Source organism: Lipophrys pholis (assembly GCF_963383615.2).
Source record: "Lipophrys pholis genome assembly, chromosome: 9".
Lineage (NCBI taxonomy): Eukaryota > Metazoa > Chordata > Actinopteri > Blenniiformes > Blenniidae > Lipophrys > Lipophrys pholis.
Window position 1 is genome coordinate 17,398,518 of NC_137639.1, and position 25,844 is coordinate 17,424,361.

At 42.2% G+C, this 25,844-nt stretch overlaps 1 protein-coding gene across 1 annotated transcript in view; it reads right to left on the reverse strand.

Annotated features, from left to right (window-relative positions):
* Positions 1–12,432: 12,432 nt before the first annotated feature.
* ago3a (argonaute RISC catalytic component 3a) overlaps positions 12,433–25,844 on the reverse strand; it is a 33,336-nt gene continuing 19,924 nt past the window's right edge. Inside the window, exons 6-19 of the mRNA XM_080471910.1 lie at positions 24,672–24,806; positions 24,429–24,516; positions 23,231–23,378; positions 22,860–22,979; positions 20,791–20,934; positions 19,821–19,954; positions 18,229–18,413; positions 17,859–18,018; positions 17,242–17,332; positions 16,859–17,053; positions 15,845–15,979; positions 15,176–15,277; positions 14,109–14,308; positions 12,433–13,381 (exon numbers count right to left, since the gene is read on the reverse strand). Of these exons, the coding sequence (XP_080328036.1) occupies positions 13,273–13,381; positions 14,109–14,308; positions 15,176–15,277; positions 15,845–15,979; positions 16,859–17,053; positions 17,242–17,332; positions 17,859–18,018; positions 18,229–18,413; positions 19,821–19,954; positions 20,791–20,934; positions 22,860–22,979; positions 23,231–23,378; positions 24,429–24,516; positions 24,672–24,806 (1,946 nt within the window). The 3' untranslated portion in view covers positions 12,433–13,272. The remainder of the gene's footprint in view (positions 13,382–14,108; positions 14,309–15,175; positions 15,278–15,844; positions 15,980–16,858; positions 17,054–17,241; positions 17,333–17,858; positions 18,019–18,228; positions 18,414–19,820; positions 19,955–20,790; positions 20,935–22,859; positions 22,980–23,230; positions 23,379–24,428; positions 24,517–24,671; positions 24,807–25,844) is intronic.

Here is a 25,844-nt window from a genome sequence, read left to right on the forward strand (position 1 = left end):
TTTTTATCCAACATTTTATGACATCACTGGCTTTATTACTTTTAAAATGATGACGCGATTGACAGGTATTACTGACCATTATTGTTTGCTCCATCACATTAGGTGTGTCACTCCATGTGGTGAAGTTACACCCGGGACATATGTGCAAAGAAATAAAAGAAAATATTTAACACTTAAACTTGATGAGGTTTGTATGTATTTTTTTTCAGTCTAGCGTTATGGTTGATAACTTTAAGCACTGATGTACGAAGCGTCACATTTTACGAAATCAGCCGGTTTCCGTTCACTGCCACAGTTTATTGACAAAATGACAACATTTTGGTTTCTGCATAAATCTCAACTATTTTTGTGCAATGCATTCTGGGTAAAATTCATGCAGAGACCCATGTAGTAATTTTAGAATAAATAAACTTTGCCAATATGCAAATTTCTGTTTTTTTTTTTTAATTCTTCGTGAAGGAGAGTTTAATCCTCGAGGCGTCCTTGTGAAGTTGCCGCCTCATGTTTGCGGTGTCCCTCTGAACTCCTCTCAGCTTTGTTTGTGAATCCACCGTTGAATCTTAAACAAAACCTTATTATATGCTTTGTGAAGATGCAGTTTTGAGCATTTGGAGTTCCCTTTAAATCCCTTGTTTGGTTAAGCTAAGCCACAACTAAGCCGGTTACACATTGAGAGACAGCAGCAGCCCACACAGCCTCCATCTTTCTTCACTGAACGTATACGAGATGCTGTTTCAGTCTCCTGACCTTTGTGCTCACTTCGTTGTTCTCTTATTATGAAGCAGACAGGACCGCTCCATGTGGCCACTAATAGGTATTTATAATGGAATTAATTATGTTCCTAACTGCATTATCAACCTAAAATAAAGACCATGAGATGAACTCTAGATTCCGCTCCAGTACTGGAGTTAGCCACATTGAAAAATACAAAAACCACCCAAAGATTAGATGTATCCAGGAATCCGCCTGCATGTTTAATCAGTCCACTTCCTATATATAGGAAGATTTTATAAAACCAGAATAAACCACGTCAATTGTTAGAATGAGTCATCTTATTTACACTACAATACAGAATGAACCTGGAAGCTCATATAAGTTGAGATCGATATTTGTCTTTCTTATTTGTTTTGGAGTAAATATAGGGTGTTTGTGAAAAGTAGAATTATCATCACTTCCATGGGGATTGAACTCCATCCTGCACCTAAAAGCCCTTCAGGGCTCGAGTTGGCCATCTTAACTACTATCATTTGAATATACTTACAAAATTATGAGTGCAACACAGTCACATCTATATCGAGGAGTAAATATCATGAGATTTGTCATCCATCTATCTTCACTGCATTCTTATCTAGTTCCGTGTTGCCAGGCCTTCACAGGCCAAACCCAGAAAGACAAACAACCACACACACTCACACCTGCAGGAAGTTCAGGGTCGTTGATTAACCTAAAAAAACCAACAACACACGTTTCTGGAGAACTCGTACAGCAAGGACTGACACAGCACGTTTGATTGGATCTGATATTCTCCTGTAGATGACGTGAGCGACCTGATAAGTGAACTTACCTGAATAAAGGTGGATACGTAGCAACAAAAACAAATGTCTTGAAATGTTTTTTCAACACGGCATGAACAAGCACCAGAGTGAGTTCTGGCACAAGCACAAGAATGTGAGGTGAAATAGCTCAATGCGTTAAGAGACTCAGGTAAGCTGAGCGTTCAGGTGGATCAGAGACTTTGACTACAGTTGATAAAGTGTGTGAGGATGAAATGTGAGCAGTGAACATCAGCATTAGATTTTACACCAGAGGTAGGCAGTCCAGGCCCTGGGGGGGGGGAGTATGTAATTTTAAAATCGTATCCAAATAATATTGCTGAATTCCATTAAACCTTCAGGTTATGTTCTTTTTGATTGGAAACACTTATCCTGCTCGCTCTGTAATTACAGTAATATATTGACTGATTGAAATGCTTCATCAATAGTTGACTTTTCAGGAATATTTTCTACAAACATAATTATAAATACTGTATTCCATTTCTGCTGATATATCCCCCTAAATCCTTCACTCTGGTCCTCTAAGCTGACGGCTCTGGAATTGTTGGCATAAATATTGAATGGTAATCTTTTTTCTTCCCCCAAAACTGTGTTTATCATTCATCTGTATGAGGGGGAAACTCATTTGAAGATGCAATCTATTGCTAAATAAAAAGGTTTTCGTCTGAGGTTTGCATTGGGAAGGCTGCATTAAAGAATCACAGACTGACAAACAAAATGTGCTCAAAGCTCGGCGGAGAGTAAATAGTGATTTGCATTCTGAAATGAGCCGAAGTGGACTTAAAGTGTGCCAATGTCTCGCTTTGCAGGCTGCAAAGAAATTTGGGACCATTTTCGCCATGTCGACAATTTTAGGAGAAAACATTCCGCAGCTTGATTTGGCGCTAAAAATAAAATACAGCTTTAAATGACTTTCTTTTTTGGGACCTCCTATTGCGGTAACACTAACCTTAAATCGTCACGTCAAATGCCTGACATTGCACCCAGCGGGAACCTTTTGAGGACATCACTTGAATGCTTGAAAATTACAGTGTTGTTTACTTTCAGGTGGTGGTTTAGTGTTGATTTAGCCTTTGAAGGTGGCGGCAGTGGTGAGAAACGAGCACGTTATTATCCGGCACAGAGAAACGGTGGCAGCTGCATTTAGGCCCAGAGGGACGTCTGTTTGACTAAACAGTGGCTCTGCCGTATTTAAATGATGTACACAAATTAACACCATCATTTTGTCGATTGGACATAGCTGGGTGCTCGAGGGACTGACAGTTAGGAGGTGAACATAATCAGTGTTTGGACGCACCCCGCCGAGCATCTGCTTCCTCTCATCCAATTCATCGCGCCATGTTTTTAATGATGCCGCGGCTCAGCACTGATCGCTGCTCGTTGGTTATCGGTCTCACATCATGTCGTGCCGCAACTCGACGTTTCCCAAAAAATTCACGCAAGGATGGTTGTCTTTAGATAATGTGTTTTCTGAAAAGTGAGGCTAATCGAGCTCGATGATGTAACAAGTGTACTGCTTTTTGTTTTTACAGACGTGTGAGTAGATAACGGCGTGTGAATGTGTTTGCATTCACAAGAGTCAATCTGAAATGTGGCATGAAAGTTAGGCCCAGTTTACCTGGCAATGGTTTCAAGAGCCACTGAAAACACAACTTTTCGAAAACAGCTCCCAACATGGAACCTTCCGAAAATTCTCCGACACCGTCTCCATGGAAACGGAGAAAAAAAAATCGGAACACTCTGACTCCGTCTTCTTTGTGTAAATGGAAGAAGACGCAAAAACAAACAACAGTTAGTGGCCCTATATGAAAGCTACATAGTTTTCAGTGTTTCCAAAATGTTGCCGTGTAAATGTGAAACTTTTCTGAAAACGCAGAAACGATGCGTTGACTTGAAGACTTGAAGCGTTGTTGTGTAAACAGGACTTTAGTAGTGCATTTTTATTTTCTTATGTAATTTTTCAAATCAAATAGAGATATAACATTATATATTCCTCATTCTGACACCGTGTTTAATTTTTTCTTAAATGTTTTAATTTGACAGTTATCACTTGTTGCTTTAGGATATATTTTGTTTTTTTATGTATGTATTTTTAAAAAAAGTGTTATTTAGATGTATATTTGATATTTATTACGTCCCTATCAAGAGGGCTTAAAGGGGTTGGTGCTGCTGTAATAATGCTTGAAAAAGAAAAAGAAAAAGAAAAAGTTTAGAGCTCAAACCCCGGTCAAACTGTTTCTGCATGTTTCTCTCTGTGTCTATGTAACGTCTTTGTGAAGCCAGATCCTCTTAATGAACATACTGTCCTGGTGGCTGGTGGCTGGGGTGGTTGCTGTGCATATCACAAACTGTGTCTTTGGCCCATTTGTGTCAAATAGACCTGACATGCTGCTAATAGACCTTGTGCATCACTTCCCACAGAAAAGCAGGTGTTTCCAGTCACTGCTGCAGATTGAACCTCTGCTCAGGTGAGCCATGTCGGGAATTACGTGAGATCAGACTTCATGTATCGGCAATAACAGTACAGAAGTAACCTGTGTCAGGGGAGGGAAGGACATGCAGATCAATAACGGTTTGTACACACTAATGCACAGCAATCAGGCGAGCTAAGTGACAGCACCGGTGTTCTGGTGGTGGAGGGAACGTGTGATAGGACTGAAGATCCTGCTCACTTCCACCCCTGATACCTCACCTGCGAACACTCCAGCTCATCAGGGGGAACGTTGCTGCAGAGCAGAGTGTCAGACGGCTGATTAGCTCCCGGGTGTCTGGGTGAATAAAGTCCTCTGTTTAATTCTGACATGCTGAGTGTATGTGCAGAAGTGACACAAGTACACACGTCCTTCACTTAAGTAGGAGAACAAATACCTGTGTGGGGAAGAAAAAAAAACTCAAGAAGTTGATGAAAGTAGAAGTGCTGATTCAACTTTCCTCAATCAAGAAGTGTCAGCTCTTAAATCTACATAAAGTCTGAAAGTAAAAAGGTCTCATTTTAAAGGAAGTTTCCTTTCCCTTTTTGATCTTCAGTCTCTTCAGTGATGCCATAAATGAGTTATGTCTGACTGGATCTGCTCAGTTATCTCATATTTTCATAAGGAACGTGGGGTTTGACACGATAATTGCGTCATGCACGCTTTCCAGTAGCTGGCTGTAATCCTGCTTTATTTTGTTATCCTTCAGCAAACATGTAGCATCCTGGAACCTGGAGGAAAACAAAGCCATTTCTAAAAGCTTTTCATTGGAGGCTCACGTTGTGCTGTATCGGTTACCGCTGCGCAGCAAAATATATCCAGTTTGAATCTGGATGGGGGGGGGGGGTGGGGCTTTCTGTTTAAAGTCTGCATATTCTCCGTGTGCATTCCCGTTTTCTCCGACAATCCAAAAACTTGTGCTTTTAAGGATATTTGAAGTTTGCCCTGTGTCCTGACCTGGACAGAGGGGTATCCAGTCTATTTAGAAATAAAAAGTTATAACCTCTGGTTAAAAAAAAAAAAATGGAATTCCTATATGTGGAGACATTGGTGTGATTGATTTGATGTTTTTACAATATAAAATACATTTAAATCAAAGAGGCCAAAAACAAACAATAGGTATAGTTTGAACAATACCTCACAAAGACAATGAAGGTAAAGCAAAGCATTTTATTGCAAGTATTAGTCAAAGATACACTTCAAACTGAAGCAAAGCAACACTAAAAGGCCAACAACTTATAAGAGAGTTACAAAAGAAAGAAAACTGAAAGGAATAGAGCTGTTGGTACAACAGAGCCTTTGCAAAAATACAGAGACTGAGACATGGATCGTCCGACGGTGAAGGTTCACTGTTCAATGAGTCCATCAGTTTGCTGGTGCCTCACTCAGAGGTATCAGAGCCCAAGATCTTTAGACTGAAATGAGGCCGACGGTAGAGCGATGCTACATTGAGAATTGTGACCATTTGAACAGGAACGAGAACACAACATGTTGTGAATCCTTGGCCACTGTGAAAATATCCGTCTCGGGGGGAGGGGGAAACGGCACCAGGAGCCTAATCTCTTCTGCAGTTATTTGGTTTGAAGTCGTTTGGAATGCAAATGTGATGAAAAGTGGTGAAAACTTGTCGATCGTGAGAGATAATGTCATGGCAAACATTTATTCAACCAAAAGATTATTTGGTTTTGATACGACACGGGGGCCAACTTGCTTTGGGACAATATTGACAAACACTCAAAAGGTCCATGTCTCTGATCCTCTGATGGGGTGAGGGACAACCAACAGAAATAACAAAAACGAAAAAAAAAAAAGAGAAAATATACAAATCATCACAACACAATTCATTCTTGGTTCATTGTACAGGCACAGGTCTCTGTAATCCAGCACACTGGGGAACCTGCTGGTTCTTGTCAGACTGGTTCAAACTGCGTCTGTAAATCTAAATCCTCCTGGAGCAGGAGACGCGGCCCGTCCGGTGAAACTGAACGAAACGACAGATCTCTCTCCAAACGCCGTTTGACCCAGGCCTCGTTTCTGGTCTGACATCAGTACAAATGAGACGGGAGCAATTTTTCAAAGCTCACACTTGGATCCGTGCGTCAGAGTTCAGTTATAGTCGTGTAGCAACGTTAGTGGTTTACTTGAGAAGTGAGGCGAGATGAGGACGCCAGGTTGGGGGGGGGAAATCGGTGCAGATCAAGTGCAAAGGCTTGTGTTCTCGATAGGCCACCCAACGCAGGCATTACATTAAAGGAAGAAGAAAAAAAAAAAAAAAGGGTTCTGACGATTATGTAAGAACGCACTTAAGGCTGAGGCATGTCTGTTTTCTTTTGTGGAATGAGACCTGTTCCTGTGGTAAAATATTCTGGCACAAGAGGGAGAACAAACTGACAGGAGACACTTTGAAGAGGAAAGAAGCAACGCCTACGCTAAAAATGTCACCATAATCCAAAAAGATTGATCTTTTTTATTTTTTGCCTTTCCAACATCTTTCTTTCTTTCTTTCTTTCTTTCTTTCCTTCCTTCCTTCCTTCTTTCCTTCCTTCCTTCCTTCCCCCGCCACTTATTCATTCTACATTCTTTCACTTGCCGTTTACTGGCTTGGGGAATTGACATGGCTGATGTACCAAATTAGCAGCTTGGGATGAAACGTCAGCTTTTGTGGCTTAGAAATGGTTCCCTTCGTCAGAGATGAGCTGCAACATGTGGGGGGTTGCCATTCCTCCAGTGGTAAAAGAAGAGTGGAGGGTAAAGAAGAGGGAAGCGAGGGAGGAAGAGTTGACCTGCGAACACCAAACAAGAGCCCCAGCACACAGGTCTGCATCAGGTCAAACCCACCTCCCTTTCTTCCTCCACCTCACGCCCTCCCCCCACCCCCCCCTCCATATTGTTGTGCTTGCTGTCTAGGAGAATAAGGCGTCAACATAGAGGGGGAGGGGCTTAAAGGCCTCTCCCTCCCAGGCTCCGCCCCCACCATGCTGCAAAAATGATGCGGAGACTCCAGCCGCGTATACGCACTCTCAATAAATACACCATAAAATATTCCGCATATATATAATTCATATATATATTTAAAGAACAACACATTTAAATAGGACAACAACAACAAAAAAAAAAAAGTCGGCTCAAGAACAATTTCTCAAAATCGGATAAGTGTTAAGACAAAACAGAATATTTTTGTACAGTTATACTTACTTTGACTCTAAAATAGTTACTGTATAAGAATATCGCAATCAGGCATTACTCAAGCATTATATGTCATAATAAAAGCAATTTGCAGTTTTCTTTCATGTAGTATAACATATGCAGCATACCAAGGTAAGTGAGGTGCAGTGTTTTCTTCTTTTTTTTTTTTTGTTGAGATTCCTTGTAATAGAACGATTTCACCCCCCCCACCCCCCCACCCCTCCCCCCGGACTGAAAAAGGTACCCACAGAACAACAGACCATCCGCGGATTTCAGTCGACACCCTACCGGCTCAAGACAAGGATACTGCTGGGCACACATTCCCTCCGTCAGGAACAAGACACATGGCAGGGCATTGCACTAGGATGGAGAAAGAAAAAATGCCATAGGCTGCTACTAGGGCTGGGCGTCATGAGAAAGAGTCTCAATACTGACACTGGCGCTGGAACAAAAGTAGGATTCATTTCATTTTTATAGCTGCTGGAAAATGAGACTTAAATGAAAGAGCGTACTTCATCGAGCTGCTGATTGAAGTATTTTCTGAAATTCAGGTTTTGGTCTACCAAAATGATCAAAATCTCACTCATGCTGCTTTTCCGAGTGGAACGATGAATGCCATTCAAGAGGGAAAACCTTAATTCCACAGTGCAAAAATCGAGTATTGTAAAAAAAAAAAAAAAAAAAAAAACTTTCGTTTTCAACTTGCTTCACAATTTTTGATGCCGAAAATCTGCGAGGTGCAGATGAGCGGTGATTTGACGCCCAGCCCCAGCTGTAACAAAGTGTCGAGTGGCGGCTCCAGAGCGGAAACCGCCAGCCGAGAGCAGGCCGACTCCACCGAGCCGACGTCACAGGAGCACGAGGCACACTTTTCACGACCGACTGCGTCGTTTGGTAACGCGCGTCGTTTCCGACTCCCCGCGCGCGCCGAAGGTCTGGGTCCTCTACCTCGATTCCCCCGCCGAGCGGAGAACGGAGAAGGCGAACTGGAGGGACAGAGGTCGAAACCTCTTGGCTATGTGTCTGAGTGAGAGTGGCAGTCTCTAAAGTGCTGTGCTATGTTTTTGTCATTCATGGGCTGGGCTGTGTCACACCGCGCTAGTGTCAGCTAACCACCCCGACCCAAACACTCCTTCCACTGTACCAACAACACCATTGGTCCGAGACACTAAAATGCACTAGGAAGCAGGAGCTCAACCACAACCATACACTTGGCATTATATTCTATTTCTATGTAGGCTCGATATCTAAATACATGACACACGTTTGCACTGCCATCTCTAAAAAAAAACAACAAAAAAAAACAACCCAAAACAAAAACAAACAGTGAGTGTAAAATGCAACTCTTCCTGCATTGCGATGTGTTTTTATTTGTCTTTGAAAAGGAGATTCTAGTTCTTTGATTTTACATTGTCATCCTTCAATTTACAGCACCATCAAGAGGAAAGGCACTTTCTGTGGACTTTGTTTTTCTCTCGCTCCATTGCTACCTTCCACCGCAAACAGAGAGCAACCGAAAATCAAGAGATATTGATCGATCACTCGAAATGGAATACGCGATCACTTCCATTCAAAACCAAGAAGAAGAAGAAGAAGAAGAAAAAAGAAAAAAAAACAACAACGATGAAGACGCTGACCTTTTAAAGTCAATTTGCCAAATGTTCTTCAGCAGACAGTTGTCAGTTTGTGGGCAATACCTTTGTTGTTCAGCTCCCATAAACACTCCTCCGCGTTGGCAAACCTAATCGAGAGCTGAAGGGCACGGCTTCCTGCGAGCTGCGAGATTAGCGCGCCGTTTTATTTTAATCAAATCTAACAAGTCGTTTTAATAGAACTGGAAGGACAAACAATAGTTTCCCCCCGTCGCCGTTTGACGCGGCGTCTGTTGAAGAAATATGGGCAACATAAACAACATCTCGGTCTCCCCCGTCGGGCGCTCACTTCCCATCAGGCCCCCAAAAATGGTCTTGCTCATGTTAGGTCACTTCTCTACAAGCTCGTATTCACACAAAAACACACAGCCGGTGACATTTCCAATTGTAAGCGAGGCAAACACATCTGCTATGTAAACATGTGTTCAACTGCCCTCGGGGGTGTACTTTACACACCACCTGAACATCCATTACAGACAGCAGAGATGTAAGTGAGTCAGTCAATCCCCCCCCACCCCCCGACCCCCACCCCCACAAACCTCCGCCCTTTGCAAACACACTTCCAACACAACCTGCCACGTAAAGTTTTCACTGATTCCTTCCAAGACACACACAAACGCACATTCTTGAATGAAGCACAGCACCACTACATTGTCCTTCAGCGCTAACCTCCCTCACACGTCCCGGGGGTGTTCTGGATGAGATTGTACGGCCCTGGAATGTACTCCTCTGGCACTGTGGAGTAAATGCTCGGACGTAAAAGGGAAACGGAGCAAAAATATGATTACAGGCTTTGTCACACCACAGATTTACCTCGAGGCCAACTCCGTTCCTTTTTTTTTTTTTTTTTGTGTGTTTGTGTGATCGTGGGGTCTCGAAGAGGGAGACCAGTAAGGGGGAGAGGCAACAGGGAGGTTTCAAATTCCCACGCAAATACCCCAAAGTTTCAACACGAAGGACTGGGGAACGACTCCCGCCTTTGTTATTCTGAGATCTCACACTGTTCTTTGAAAGAAATCATCAAGCCTCTCAACACCACTTGCCTTTTCCTTTCTCCTCTCCAATCTCCACGAGGAGCAGGCCTCAGCACCGAGTGAAGGAAACGCCACAACATTCAAGAAGCGGGCACCCAACATATTGAATTCTTCCACATCTTTTTTTTTTTTTTTGTTTGTTTGCTGTTTGTATTCGGACGTTGCAATCGTGACGATGCTGACATTTCGTCTCCAAACCTCTAATTGTGTGAACATCGACCCAAAAAAGAAGAAGAAAAAAAAAAAAAATAGCAAAAAAATAAAGAAGCTTTCAGCATTTTGCTTTTTTTTTTTTTTTTTTTTTTTTTTTTTTTTAAACCTCAAACATCAAAGCATGAGGTGGTTTAAGTCCACATCCCTATCGATAACAGTACGACAGTCCAAACACACGTCACTAGTTGCAACAACCCACCAATGTTCACACACACTATACGTTATACAGTGACACAGGAACAAGTCAACAGTCTATTGCAATAATAAAAATTTTGTTATACACTTTCTTTCTTTTCATTTCTTTTTTTTAAACCGTCACTTATCATGATACATTTATTACTAAGATTAATAATTAGACTACTTTTATTTTTCTGTTAGCAAAAATAAGTGGTGTGCATTACATAATTTAAAATGTACAAATATACTTTCGATCTGGCTTTTTAAAAAGGCTTTCAGATACTAGTGAAATCACGAAGGCTCAAACCCACTGGGCCCGAACCCCCCCGCCCCCATCGCGTGGGAAGGCTCGCCTGTGAGAGGCTAACAGCGAACAGCTGAGGCACCGACCGACACGAAACCTCACCGTCATTGTACCGTTTACAAGCCGTCGACATCAGAAATGTAGACCTCCACGCAACAGCCACAGCAGTGGGACTTTCTCCTCTCCGTCAGCCAGTGAGGTTAACCGTTTTTTTTTGTTTTGTTTTGTTTTTTTGTTTTTTTTTAACTCCGACCTCAGCCACCTGCTCATTTAAAGTCTCAAAAAGAGGTTCAGCTTCTAACTCAGAGTAGCACCACGCCTGTGTTCAGTCCCCAAACACATGCTTCTTCTAGTGCAGATAACTTTTAAAAACACCCCCCCCCCCCCCCCCCCCCCCCACCCCCTCCCCTACCTGAACCAGCTTCAAGTTGTCAGCGGATAAGAGGAGCTATGTGGTGACCCAGATACACACTTTACGACTGTCAGCTGTATTTTCTCGGTGTCATCCGCTTAACTCCCCGGCTTTGATCTGAAGCGAGTCCCGACTTTGGGCCGTTTACATGGACAGGAATCAAATCTGGCCTTGAAATTAGGGTTTCTATTGAACAAAATATCGTTATTGAAGGAATTAATTCAAAGGCGAGGCCAGCTGGCGGCCCATGTACCCGGCCCACCAAGTTACAAACACAATGTAGCAGCTGGATCCATGACTGGTGTATATTGAGCAAAGAAGACGACTCGGCCTGCTTCGCTTGAGTGCTGCTCTAAAGCAAAGCCAACAGCTAACTCCCGCTGCATCGGCAAATACAATAAATATATTAATCTTAGGTTGATTTGAATGAGATGTATAGAAAAGTCAGTAGACGGTTGTAGAGAAGAATTAAGAGGCATCGAGTGAAACTTTCTTGCTTGGAACCAATCTTATGCTGTCCATTTGTTGGAATATACTTTCTGATCATTTTCACCCCCACCAAACCAGGATCCCCAATGATTAATGACACAGCTTCTGACCATGAAACACTTAACTTCCACCAGGCACTTGAATACTAAACCTCTTATGGCCTTTATTCTCCACTTTGCTGCTGTCGGGCGAAAAAGCTGTGTTATTCTTAAGAACAATCGAAATCAACCTCCACGGCAAACTGATGATCGGGAATTGTGAAGCCGCGCAAAACATGATCACAAAGTATCCTCAAACCACAGAGAAGCATAAAATCCTTCAGTTCAAGTAAAAATGCAAAAACCACTAAAACTGCAGTTGCACCATTTATACCCAACAGCAAGGGCAAACTCATAAAACATGTCGATCAATCGACTCACAGAGGAGCAATGGATGAAAGTGCCTTGCGAAGCGGCAAAACTTTTTCTCCTCTCGAGGACAACCGCTTTCAAACGAAATGTGAAACTGTACTTTTGAGTCATTTAAGTCCCCTAAAATCCTCTCTTCCCTTCGTTCAACTGATTATTGCACTAGAGGAAACCATCAACGTGATCTCTATTTATCCACCGAGCCCCGGAGGGAAACGCAAGACGAAGCACAGAGAGAAATGGATCGATGATGATTACTGAAGTCGAAAATGAAATCTCACATGATTAAGTACTTTTTTAGTACGAAGAGCTAGAACCGTAAAATGCTTCACATAATGGAAAAGAGCATAATGTAATAACAGTGTGATACTTTAAATAAAATCCATAAATGGCTGCAGTTCAGCAAGTGATATACCAGCCAATATAAACTGCCGCCGTTCAAGTGTGACAGCTTACAATTAGAAACAAATCAGAACTTTTCTGAAACCTGACAAGACGACTATTTCTTGCTTGTGACTTTTTTTTTTTTTTTTTGGGAGGGGGGGGGGGGGGGCATTTATACCTCGTCGCCAACAGGTGGCAGTGTGCTCAAAAGAATTTGTAGTTCCATACAAATAACTGCTGATATCACACACCAGTGAAAAGAGAGAAAAAAACAGCAAAGCACGGCGTGGGGGTGGGGGGTGGGTGGGTGGGGGTGGGGCTGGGGTGGCATCTAGGAGGACCTCAGGTCCATGAAACCATATGTGAAAATAAATCAAAGACCCCTCTTCAGAGTCCAACCCCCTCGTCTCTGCTCCGTTGTTTCAAAGACGAGGGGGGGGGGGGGGGTCGTCCAAACAAGACGACAGTAAAAACCGACAGAATGTAAAAGTGCTGCTGCTCAAACTGACTTGAGGTACGGGAGATGGCAGAGGAACAGATCAACAGACTCTCAAGAAAGGCTGTGACAAGACAAAATGAGAGTAGAGGGTTAAAAGAAATAATGACCCCACTACGCCACACCTAAAAGAGACAAACAGGAAAGGACAGATAGGAGGGGCAATGAGAAAGGGGGCTGATAACGGTGAAAATAAACTAGTTGGCTGGTTTGATATTGCATAATAGTGCTGAGTTTCTCTCGTTTGTTTTTAAAGCAGCGTTTGCATCCTCAGTCCAGTGTGGGGGCGCCTCCTCCCCTCCATCCTCCCTGCTTTCCTCTGCACAGTGTCAGGTCCGGATTGACTAGGCATGTTGGGGGGGGGGGGGGGGGGGGGGTCGGGGTGGCGGCGGGACTTGCACCTACGAGGATTCCTTGACTGGCAAGCCAGGCGTGCATGGTTGTGTTTGTGTGATTTCTCTGGATGTGGTGGGGTGGTGGGGTGGTGGTGGAGCTCAGGCAAAGTACATGGTCCTCAGGGTGTCGTGGTGAATCTGAACAGCTTTGGCCAGCGCCTGCGGGTCCCGACCGTTACTCTGACCGGACACGTGGCTGCCTTCAGCGCTGCGGAACACACAAGACAGATGGGAGCAGTGAGGGACGGTGCACAATGACAGCATGCATGCAAAACATTTCAAATATAAGCATGTTCATCACTGAGAAGATTCCTTGGCTGCACCTGTTTACACCTGATTGGACCCGTCATCACAGCGCGGTATATGTTTTTAGACACAGAAAACCCATGCCAGCCCAAAAAGAACATGCAAACTTCCCACAAAAAGGCCGGGCCTCAACTCAAAACAGCCCATGCAAAACCAATGACCTTCTCAATATTTGGAGATACTGTGAATTTCCTGTAAATTTTGCATCCAAGTCATGAAATTCTAAAATAATAATATAAATAATACTTTCATGACTGGGAGCTAAATTAAGTGAGAATAAAACCTGAAAAAAAGCCATTGAAAGATCTGTTCATGTGAAATGTTTCTAAATCGTGTGGAAATTTAATTGTGAAAAGTCCATTATCCCTACAGTCCTGACGTCATGTACACAATCTCAATTGTTTAGTTTACAGATTTGTTTCTTCAACTTGCTTTTGCTGGTTTATTCTTTCTCTGCAAGTAGGCTGGCATATGATCTCTCTGTTTTAGCATCGTCAATTACCACTTCATGCTGATTCATGTTTGAGCCATAACAGACTTCCCGTTCAAATCACTGTCAGGCTTGAGAGAGAACCCTGAGTGGCCAATAATAATAAAGATCCGTCCTCATCTGCATTTCCTCTCCTCACCTGTCGTGCTCTTTGTCCACCAAATGGTAGCGGGCGCGGAAGGCCACCAGGTGGGCGTAGTAGGCTGGCGCAGGGATGGAGACTGAGCGGGTACAGCGCACATAGGTGTGGCACAACTGGTAGGTGAGCAGCTGGAACTCGTCGGCGGTAAAACAATTGTCGTCCCACAGTACGTGATAGTGGGAGGGCCGGCTGGTGCCCTAAGAGAAGCAAAGGAAATAACACCTTTGTTTTACATTTGAATGCAGGCAGGATATATATATATATATATATGTTGTTTTTTTGTTAATTTAAGCAAAAAAGGAAGAGGAAAAACAATTCTACACATCTAAGTGCCAATACAATTAACAATGCAAGAACGTAGCATAACACTTGATAAATTATTTCCTGCATAAAAATACATGATAACTATAATTACAAATATTTCATTTTCAATTGTAAAGGGGTGGGTTTTGTTTTGTCAAAGAAATATGACCAATATTTGGTCTTTCAAGTTAAAACTGCTGCCTTGCCGAAAAGCAAGAAACCAAGAAATCTGGATAAAAGATCTGCCTTCCACAGTGAATTATATAAACAGAAATGCATTGTTAATGTTAATAAGTCTCTTGGTCTTCTGCCTGCTCTCATTCAGGGTCATTTCAGTAAATAGTTAAAATATTGATTTATTTATTCTTTGTTTATTTATTCATTAATAATTTGAAAAAAAAAAAGAAATTGTGAAATCTGGTCATAAGACAAAATGAAAAAAAAAAAAAAAAGACTGGGAGTGGGAGTGGGATTTTTTTCCATTAACTTGCACTCACTTGTCTGAATTATCCACACCCATAGTAAATATCTGACCAGTGACACAATAGTCAATCACCATGCTAGAAAAGAAAGTTCTGTCCACATGATTTGTCGCGAACAAAAACAAAATGAAGTCTTTTATCTCGCAGTCCCAGGAGAGAGAACAGATTTCACAAATTTTTCTTGTAAGCTTGAAGAGACCTTTAGCAACGCTGTTTCTTTTATTGATCCATTTGCAAAAGGCCACAGTCTGGGCATAAAGGACGAGAGGCGAGCCCAACCTGTATTCCAGCGTGACTGCAGAGGTAAAAGTCAAACTCATAGGGATGTGTGATGTCCGTATCCACGGTAGTACCAGCAGGAATGTTTCCACTGCGTCCAACCTTACGAGACAAAAAAAAAGAAAGTCAATTTTTACCCCATTTTTCACCATTAAAAGAACAGGAACATAATGCAGAGGAAACGGGGAGGGGAACAACAGAAAACGAAGCTTTTAAAACTTTAAATTGCATCAGGAAAGTACAAAAAGAAGAGGAAAGGAAAACTAGTTGATGGAAGGATTCAGCCAAAGGTTCACCAAGTACTTTTCAAAACAACCAATTAAAGGCCAAATGCTCTGGAGAGTCTAATGCTCTGCATGTGAGTGCCTGCATGGAAAATAAGGTTGTTATAGGCCGAGTCTTACTCTGGGGGCCTTGAGTGGCACTCCAGAGCTCTCGGCTCGCATTGGGGCCTAATGCTTTAATCGAACGTAATTACATGGGTTAGGAGGGTGAACAGTCCAACTGACAACAAAAGGTAATTAAAGAGACCATTTCCCGGGCTTAACGTGCTAACACAGGGCATAAAAAAAGAACACGGGCTACTACATAACACACTGTACTGGCTTTAATGGGTGCCTTCCCAGTGTCACGTTAAAATGGAGCGTGTGCGAGTTGGTGTGGACTCACTCTCTCATTGCGGTCGGCACAGAAGAGGCGTGTATGGTGGCGTTTTTGTACAACAATGTAGGTGATGCCGGGCTGGTACTCCTTCTCCAGGCTGATACAGGCCTCACGGATGGCCAGCAGCTCATAATACAGCACCTGTGAAGTGAAGAAGGGACAAAAAAGACTTTTAAAGAGTTTTTCATTTCGGATTCTGAGTTTCAATTAAGATTCTCTTGACACGAATGCTAAAGTTGCAGTTGAGGAAAACTTTCCTCCGGCACGACGCAGGCTGAAGACTAAGCAGACTGTTCTACCAACTGATCCACAGCTAACCACAAACACAGCGCAGCCTGGATTTAATAGGTGCACAGCTGTCGAACAACCGTGGACATCGCGAAAATGCTGAAACTCACAAGGCTAACTGTTTCCCTGGGAAGGTAGAAGTTTACAGGTCAACAAAATACCCTTCATGTCATTAACGGTTGGTTTCTGCACATAGTGGTTTCTGTCATCAGGCCGTAGGACTGTAATGTTGCTCAGGCGGCAGGCTTCTTCCAAGCGAACAAAGATTCTTTGAGTTTTATTTGAACTGTTTGCAGAGGGAACTGATTTCCTGTTAACTTACATGACCTAATAAAGTCAGAAACAATGGGGTATAAAACACAAGTAAATATAAATCTGATTCGAATCGATCATTCAGATTTGTGTGGGTTTTTTATATTCACAAAGCAGGTAAGCACAACATTTAGTAGCTCAAAAATAAAAATCATACTGAACTATAAAAATTTTTTACAACTTGATACGCAGTTACCTCCCAGTCCATATGAATATTTATACTTTTAACAATAGATGCGCCTAGATCCTAGAAACAAAACTTTCTGTTGACAAAATACATTTCAATTAAGATCTGTCAACTTGCACTGAAGCCCCAACACGTGGTGGGAGGCTGAAATTTGACCAACCAGCTGAGCAACTTTTTCCTCCTTCATCAAAACATATAGAGAGACACACTTTTATGTTTCAGGCAGAGCTCACCTGTCTGAACTGGCCCTCTGAAACTCCATCCCTGTAGAAAATGATCCTGGTGGGTTTGTAGCGGGTGGACTTGTAAAACTGGATGAGCAACTCTCGCACCATGGAGGCCAGGTCCTGGATGACCTCCTGCCTGGGCCTCTGGACTCGCACAGTGGCACAGTACCTGCTGGGGTGAGCGTCCATACTGCCGACCACCTGAGCACAAAACGTAACAAGTAGACGTTGTATTAGTTGAAGTGTAATGATGTTTAACTAAGAGGAGGGAGTGCACAAGGAAACTGGCATCTGGACGAAAAAAGTTACAAGTTAATAAATTACACAATAATTAGTTGGATGGAATTAAATTCAAGAGGGGAGAAGAAAAAAAAAGAAAAAAAACTAACTGCTGCAATTGATGGCTTCTTCCCATCTCCAGCCGGCGGATGTGTAACATCTGCTCCCAAGAAGATAACAGGCTGCTGAAAGACTGATGGTCTGCGGATCACAGGAAACACCAGAGTCAATTCAAAGAGTCGAATGATACTATACACGAGATCTACTCCCGTTTAGCAAATATTCAATTGTCACATTTTATACAAACTGTCGAAGAAATTATGGATGAAGTTAGTTCTACATTTCCTCACGTTTCTTCTAAAGGAGTAGAAGTGATATAAAAAATAAAAACCTGCAGTAATACAAGTGAAAGTGTCTATTTATATTCTTACACTAAATGCATGTAGATATCCATATTTACGGTTTGTATTGTCGGTAACTATATATATATCTCGAAAAACAATAGTACAGTGGTGTCTAGGATGTAGCAACATGATTTCAAAAAACCTTCAAATCCACTGAGAAATTCATTCATTTGTGATTTTGGGCTGTTTTCTTTTTTCCAACATTATGTATGAAAGATGTACAATTGTGTGCACTCTAATCGGGTTATTAAATATCCTTTGGTTGCACCATTGGCTTAAAATGTTGCGTTATAAAGGGCACAGATATAGAAAATGTGTCTCACCGTTGGTGAGGCACCAGGATGTTGTTGATGCCTCCCAGCTTCACATTGATCTTGAGGCAGAGGTTGGAGAGGGTCTGAGGGGACGTCTTCACCACGTTCTTCACCTGGACACACTGCGTGGCCATGCCGAGCAGAGTGTCTCCAACACGCTTTACCTCGGCTATGAATGGATAAAAATAAAAAACCCTAGATCAGAAGCAGTAAAACAGGCACATTTTCAATAATCGTAAACAGTAACAGACTTTATCTGGGAGAGTGCTCAAGGACACCATTTACTGAAGTTCTTTCATAGAAACATTTCTGGGAAGCTAAAACCACACCGTCTCAAAAGAAAGCAAAATCAAACACATGCTGGGGTCATTTTTCTAACCATAGACTGGGGTTTTTCCCGGCAGGATGACAATGATGAGCTGCAGTCCAGCGTAGGTGTTCTTCAGGTGTCTGAACATGGGCTCCACGCTGTCCGCTCCCTGGGCGTATTTACAGAAACATGGCTGGCCTTGAATGGGCATCCCGGCATCTTTAGAGATCTTTCGAAGCTGGTCTGTAAAACTCCTACAAGAGGAGGAAAAACCATGAGGAGAATTAGGCAAAAAAATGCTGAAACTTCAGAAATCCCATTTGGGAAGAAAAAAAAGGTGGAAAAAAAGCATATAGAAGATTGCAGTTACATTTGTAAAAGTAAAATCTTGTTACATTAACTCCAGTTTTATGTGTAGATCATAGAGTATAACACATTCGATAAAGAGGAAAACGCTGCTTCTGTCTTATGTTCATGTTCTATACTCTACCTGAAGTGTTAAGTGAAAAAAAAGACAAATGTAAGTGCGCCTTCAATAATCAACACCATTGCAATCTGTAAACTGCAGAGATGGGACCGGATTACCTCGTATAATTTAATATTTGCAATAGAAATGCTTCCATTTTTCAAGTTTGCAGTCAGTAAAAACCAACATTTGTAACATCTCAACAGCAGAGAGAAAGAAGCAAACATGACAGGGATAAAAATGCCTACATCAGACTACATCATAGTAATACTGTATTGATGACAACATTTGCTGGAAGCCCCACATAAAACATGTCCAAAACAAACTATCCAGAAGTATCGCAGTCATGGCCAAAACTAAAGATCTACTAGACCATAAATCACTGTTTATTCTGTATAATCCACTGGTGTTGCCTTATTTAACTTACTGTGTGGAGCTCTGGGGAAACACATTTGTAAGTTCATTACAAAAAAAATCAGTATTTTACAGAAAAGAGCAATAAGAATTGTTTATAAGGTTGACTTCCCTGAACACACTAATTCCCTATATCTACGATCAAGGACGTTAAAATTGGTGGATCTGGTAGAGTTCAAAACTACTCAAGTTTTGTACGAAGCAAAGAGTTTTGTACGAAGCGGGTATGAGTTTAGAAGAAAATGTCAAGATGCATAAAGTGCGTACGACTCTAAAAAGCTTCTGTGTCACTATCTGTGGAGTAAAGAGGCGGAACAGATTAAGGACTCAGATAAAACAATCATATAATATAATTCAATTCAAGAAAAGATATATGGGATTGATACTTGACAAGTACAGCAGTTTACCTGAGTGATGGTCTGCTTGTTTAATAGAGAATACTGCATTAAAAGTACCACAGTTGATCATAATCTTCAGTGCAATTGTTGGTGTTAAATTAAATTACAAGGGACTTTTGTCACCGAGTGTTTGACAAAAAGGAGTAGGAAGAAGTATAAAAACACTCATACAAGTGTGGATCAAGTGGGATGTGTTGTTTGTTTCTTTTCTTTTTTTTGTTTCACCAATTTAAATTGAAATGTTTCTCTTTTCCTTTATATTTGTATGTTCGAAATAAAGTTTCCTTCATTCATACTGTATGACAACTCAGCATCATCAGTGCAATACACACGCCAACGGGAAGGACTTCACAGGAAAAAGAGACCATAGTAAAGGCTCTCACTTGAGGATTTCTTCTCGACACTGCCTCTGTGTGGCGAAGCAGGCAATGGCCCACATTTTGATCTCCACCCCAGTGTGGAACTGTTTCCCCCTCATGTCCCACACCCCGTGGCTCGGCGTGGCCACAGTGCGGTTCTGAAACAACAAGGTCGTCTCAACACATGTACTCGTGATTATGAGGGCAAACACTCACATTCAAACAGACTAGAGATGAACAGGCAAGCACACGGTTTCTGTATAAAAACGCACGCACACGCACACACGTTCATTCATAACATGGGACGACATCACATAATAGACAATACACACTTTGACAGAAAAACACACCAAGAAACATGCATGTCTAATCAAGCTGAGAAGAATATTTCCATCTAATAAGTTAAATAAAATCATCCTGATGTGAGTATCAGTTTTGCAGTAGTGTAGTTGTGTAGTTTATAGGTTTGTAAAAAAGATTGAGTAAAGCACTTCCTTGTACAGATCGCATGATGGCACATCGATGTTTTTCACATGTAGCACTATGTGTGTCACTGGTTGATAGCTGTCAGTGAAAAACAACAACCTCAGTCTAATGTAGAGTAGGTGTGTCTCCGTAAAGATAACCAGACAGATGTTAATCAAGGCTGTGGTTGAGTCTCGATAAGCAGATTCTTAACAGTGTCCTATTCATTCACTTCAGGAGGAACCAATATTATTAGCAATGTTCCTCCACCAATCATCAGATGCAACCCAGTCATGATGTGGGTAATTTTTTGTTGAATGGATTTTTCACTTGTTCCATACTATCTTTGAGGAAATAAAGCCTTAGCTCTCGAGACTCAACCGCAGCAGTCAAACAGGACTGACACAATGAAGCACAAACAGAAGCCAGTGAGTTAGTTCCCCTCGAACAGACGGTGGAGTGAGGTCTGATCGAGGGGAGAGCGTGTCAGACAAACAGAGAGAATGGGCGTGATTTAAAAGAAGGGTACCATAAAGTGCTCTGTGCTCACCCTGCCGCCGTATTGCAGCATGGGGGCGGGTAGCACTCGCCCTGTCACGTGGGCCATCTCGTCGCGCACTTTGAACTGGAATTCCTGCACAAACGGGTCTGCCTCGTAGTTGGCACTGCGCACCTGCATGGAAAGAGAGAGAGAGAGAGAGAGAGACAGGAGGATGAACCACCGGATCGGGTGACAGCATGAAACAGGATGACTGCATTACGGAGAGGTTTTGGTTCTGTATTGTAGTACAGTACTATGGCCTAATGTTGCTTTTGTTTGTGGGTGTCGTTTAAAGAAGTACTTGACCTCACGAGACATGTCAGACCCAACTGTTGGTCCATTAACCCTTCAAGACCTCCGCATGTATCCCTTTAAAGCTACGCTCATCTCTCTGAGTCCAATGTGATTGCACCTTCTTCCACATCTATCGCTGCAGGTCACAACGCATCTCACCGAACACAGGTTTTTGAAACGATAATGTAAAACACAGCGAAGTCGCATTCATCTGGAGGGAACATTGTGTGCCAAGTCTGACTGGGTTAAATATGAGGTTACAAAGGCTGACTGCTACCAGCTGGCTAGTCTGTCTGAAGGTAATGAAACCTGACTGTATTACATATTATATCATCAGCTGCAGGTTGTTAAGCAGAGAGCTAAGTGTAACGAGACACTCGATGCTAAAGTCATTTAGTTTATCAAAGCAAGTAAATAAAGGTCGGGCTGATCACAGAAGTCATTTTGAGGTCATTCCAAGGTTTTGAGGTTTAGAAAAGGTTGGGTCAAAATCCGGCTTGGTCAACATGTTGACATATTTTAAACTGTCAGGAGGAATCACTACACCGCATATCAAACTCCATCTCTTTCTCCATCCACTTTCTAGAATCAAGAGGAGAAGGGAAAAACTGCAGAGTGGATGCATCCGCCAATGTGGTTTTTAAACGATTATGTTTTACCAAATTTAAAAAACGAAGAAAAAGTTCACAATATTTCTTTGAAGCAATCTGGCCTGAGAGATCCTCTCTTATAATTTTCTTTAACAAGTCCCAGAGTTGGAACAATTTTTCTTCTAGGATGCCGTCACTAATTGAGGCAAATCACTGACAGGACACCACAAGTCAAAGTGTCTGTAAAATGACCGCAAGCATCCGGGGACAACATGCAACTCTCATGAAATTCATTATGGAGTTTTGACCCATGAAGCGTATCTCTGCTTTCTTCTGTCCTTTTTTGACATTCACCATTCTTCCGCCGAATCTACTGCGTGCACCTAAATAAAAACACCAGCCAGTGACATCTACAATGATTTCCTGTGAGCAAGTCCAGCCACCCCCCCCCCCCCCCCCCCCCCCCCCCCCCCAGAGTGAACAGATAAGGAGAGACAGGTTTAATAAAGTAACAACAGGTATTAAATGTGCGTTGTTGATCTGATGGTTGCCAGAGGCGGTCAATGTTCTGTTTGTCAGTCTCTCAAAAAAACCCCAATATGCTGCAGTTCACATCAAAGCCATTACAGCAGGACATTTGGAGCGTTATCGCCTTACTTGACGGAGAAGCATGCAGACGTAACTTTTTTAGTGATGTAAAAGGCCAATACGAGTGAGGTGATTATAAATCCAGTACTGTGAAATGAAGACAGCACACAGACTGTAGCTCGTATTAAGCTGTGAAATGCAACTGGAAAAGCATTCTGTACAAATCTAAACAGATCTAATGTAATGGTTCCCATACTGGGGTTTGCTTTGCTTTCTCTGAAGGAGTCAAAATTAAGTTAGCTCATAGTATGAAAAGGAAAAAGAAGACCTGCGAAACTTCCCATTGCTTTTTATTTGATCTTGATATTAGGTGTGTCTGCCGGACACTGCAAATAATCTCATGTCCATCATCATATTATATGGTGCACAGAACTTTGCTGTGATTGAGAATACTTTAATGCCAAGAAATCAACACAAGTACATTAAATGCGTACTTATTGAAAGTGTTCAAGCTAAAGAATCATTTATTGGAATTGTTGCACTCGACAGTATCCGTAACAGTAATCGGAGACCTCCGAAACTCACCAGCCTGCTGATCTCTTCCTGTCTGTCAGGTGCAGAGCGAGCTGTGGCTTTGATCATAGTGGAGGTCTGATTATCTGTCAGCTTCTTTATGCACCGTTGGCCGGCTACAATGTTACACACCTGCAAGAAAACAAAAGCAAAAACTTAGCGGAACATGTATTTTTAATCATTTCAGCTACTATATAGCCGGCAAAGGATTTTCTGTCCGCCCTTTGGCTTTTTCTGCGGCTGCCCCTGTTTGTACAGCCGGCAAGCAGGCACACCTGGGAGCTGCCGGCCAGACCAAACACTGCAGATTTCATCACACTCGATGCAACAGTAAATGCTGGACACGCAGTAAGTGAGTTGAATAGCATCTTGTTTTCTCTCACCTCCAGGGGCAGGTAGGTATGCTTCTGCTCCTGGCCCACCTGTAGACAGGGCAAATGTGGATACTTGAGCTGCAGGTTGTACTTCTCCCTGAAGTACTGGGCTACAGTACGCTCTACAGTTTGGCCGTTCTCTAACTGCAGAGGGAACCTGCAAGGACAAGAGCAGTAAAACCTTTAGAGTACATCACTGAACGAGAATGAACGAGGTTAATTCGAACACACCAATGCTGTATCAAAGTCATTGCCAATGCAAGTCCTGCTAGAGTGTTGTGGCCAATTAGCAATTATTGTGCAAAAAAAAAGCAAATTTTGAAGCTACTTTTTCAAAAATATGTTGAGGTAATTTTCGCATTTTGCAGAAAATGGCTGAAATGGCTTGCGATTATATTAATAAACCCAGTGGATATTTTCAACAGGAGCAGCAATTTTTTTTTCATTCGGTTATATTCAACTTTCATCATAACGTGGACTAAAAACATTGCAAATTGCTAAAATGTCACTCATGCTTATTGTACCTCAGTCCAGAAAATGTGACTGCAAACCACCATTAAGCTAAATTCTACAACAACAAAAAAAAAACAACCCTAACATAACCTCAGTGATGGATTTTTGTCGCTGTCCAAGCGGAGGAAATAGAACTACTTTGTGGTGATTCAGGATGGAAATGTGGCTTTCCGCTCGTGCTCCACGACAATGTTGGACCATGTGCATAACGGTTTCCCTCCACTTTCGTGTAAAAACATTCTCCTAATGTTCTGCACGGTTTCTCTTCACATGTTCGCATGCGAAACTCAATAAAAGCCTGTTCTGAAATGTGCAAATATCCAGCTGAGACTTTTGATTCCTTTATCCATATTCATGGAACAGCACGATTAACAATTTTGCCTGCAGGGTTATTTATCCTCATCTGTGTACGACAAGACAGGATTCTGTACTGAACTAACAGAGCGCATTTTTGTAGTGTAAACACACAAAAGAAATGGACTCAAACATGCTCATCTGTAGCCACAGAGCTACTTCACAAGTGGATGACTAATACTGACTGCACGGCTGTGGGATGAGTCAGCCATTATCTGGTTTGTTTGGTAGTGAATTGGCGATCGCATCCTCTACGGGATGCGATACCACCACCCCCCCCGCCTTCCCCGTTCACACACCACAGTCTCCTGTTGCCGCGCCCACTCATAAGCTGACTCACGTTTGATGGCTGGCAGGCCGGCGGGTCACATTGCAGACACGATACTTCCTCCGCATGGTTCCACAATGCGTCACCTCCACCTTCAAACCTGGTGAATAATGAAGAAGGGTTCAGTCTCATTACAGCTGCGTTTGTTTGTGTGTGAATGAATGTGATATGTGCTCTCTCTTTCCTGCTTAAGCTCTCGCTCTCTCCCATCACACACACACACACACTTGCTAAACTTTCCAACTCCATCTTTACCTTTGATTTCTTTGGTGAATTTGACTCGGTGTGAGTCTGTGAGAGGGCGAGGCTGTTCGTCTATGTTGTGGATATCCAGGACTTCACACATGAACTGGATGACTGGCTGGGCCTTGTAGAAGGCGGTGGCAGACACTGCAAGATAAAACAAAAAGAGAAGTCATTTCCTAGAAAATTAAAAATAAATTAAAAATAAATCCAATGCTATCAAATTGCGTGGAATTAGAGTAAACCTAAATTAAATGAATAGGCAGATGTTTGTACTAGGCATTCTGAAATGTTTTGACGTTGTCCAGGACTCAAAAGTGAAAGAAATATTAAACCCAACAACTCAAAGCAAGTTTCATCGCCTCTGTCAACTATTTTGGCAATGTTATACAAAACAAATAAGTGACTGGTGTACCATTTTAAGGTAAAGGTGTGGCATCCTATGTAACTCAGGAGTGAAATGTATCCCTAAATAAAGCTCCTCCACCTGTGAGAGACCACCAACTAAAGCAGAGCGTGACGCCTGCTTCGCTGAACCGCGGCAGCTCCTTTGCGTTTGTGTGGGGTCGCAATGGCATCATGCGTTTACACTGTTTTACATAAATAACACCTTTTTTCATTATTGGGGGTGAAAATTCATCCAGGATGTGAATAAACAGAAAAGTCGTTGCTTGAACAGGAATGATTCGGTGTTTTGCACATGTCATCTCAAAACCGGAAACCAAACATGTACATTTCACACATGCTCGACGTTAATTAAAATCCCCAATGCACACAGTGTGTAAACTATGTGTTTCCGGATGTAAAGGTGCATCACATTTGCACAGTAGCCCCAACAAGACTAAAGAAATAAAGCATGAACACATATCAAACAAAGGGGACACAATTTATACAGAGTAGAAAGCCCCCTTGATAAAAAGAAAAGAAAAGAGAAACGCACGCTCTCTTTTAGAAGCACAATCATTCCTCTCAAACTGAACACAGGAAACACTGAAACATTAATAAGTGAGATGACAAAGCACGACGTGCAGCAGGAGAGAAATATCACTAAAGCACAAAGCGAGATGAAAAAAATCTCAACAAAACTGGAAAGCACAGTGGTGAGGTGGAGGAAGTGGTGGATGAAAAGTGTGGCTCAGCTGCTGTGATGTGTAAAAAAAAAAAAAAACCTTGGCTGACGGCAAT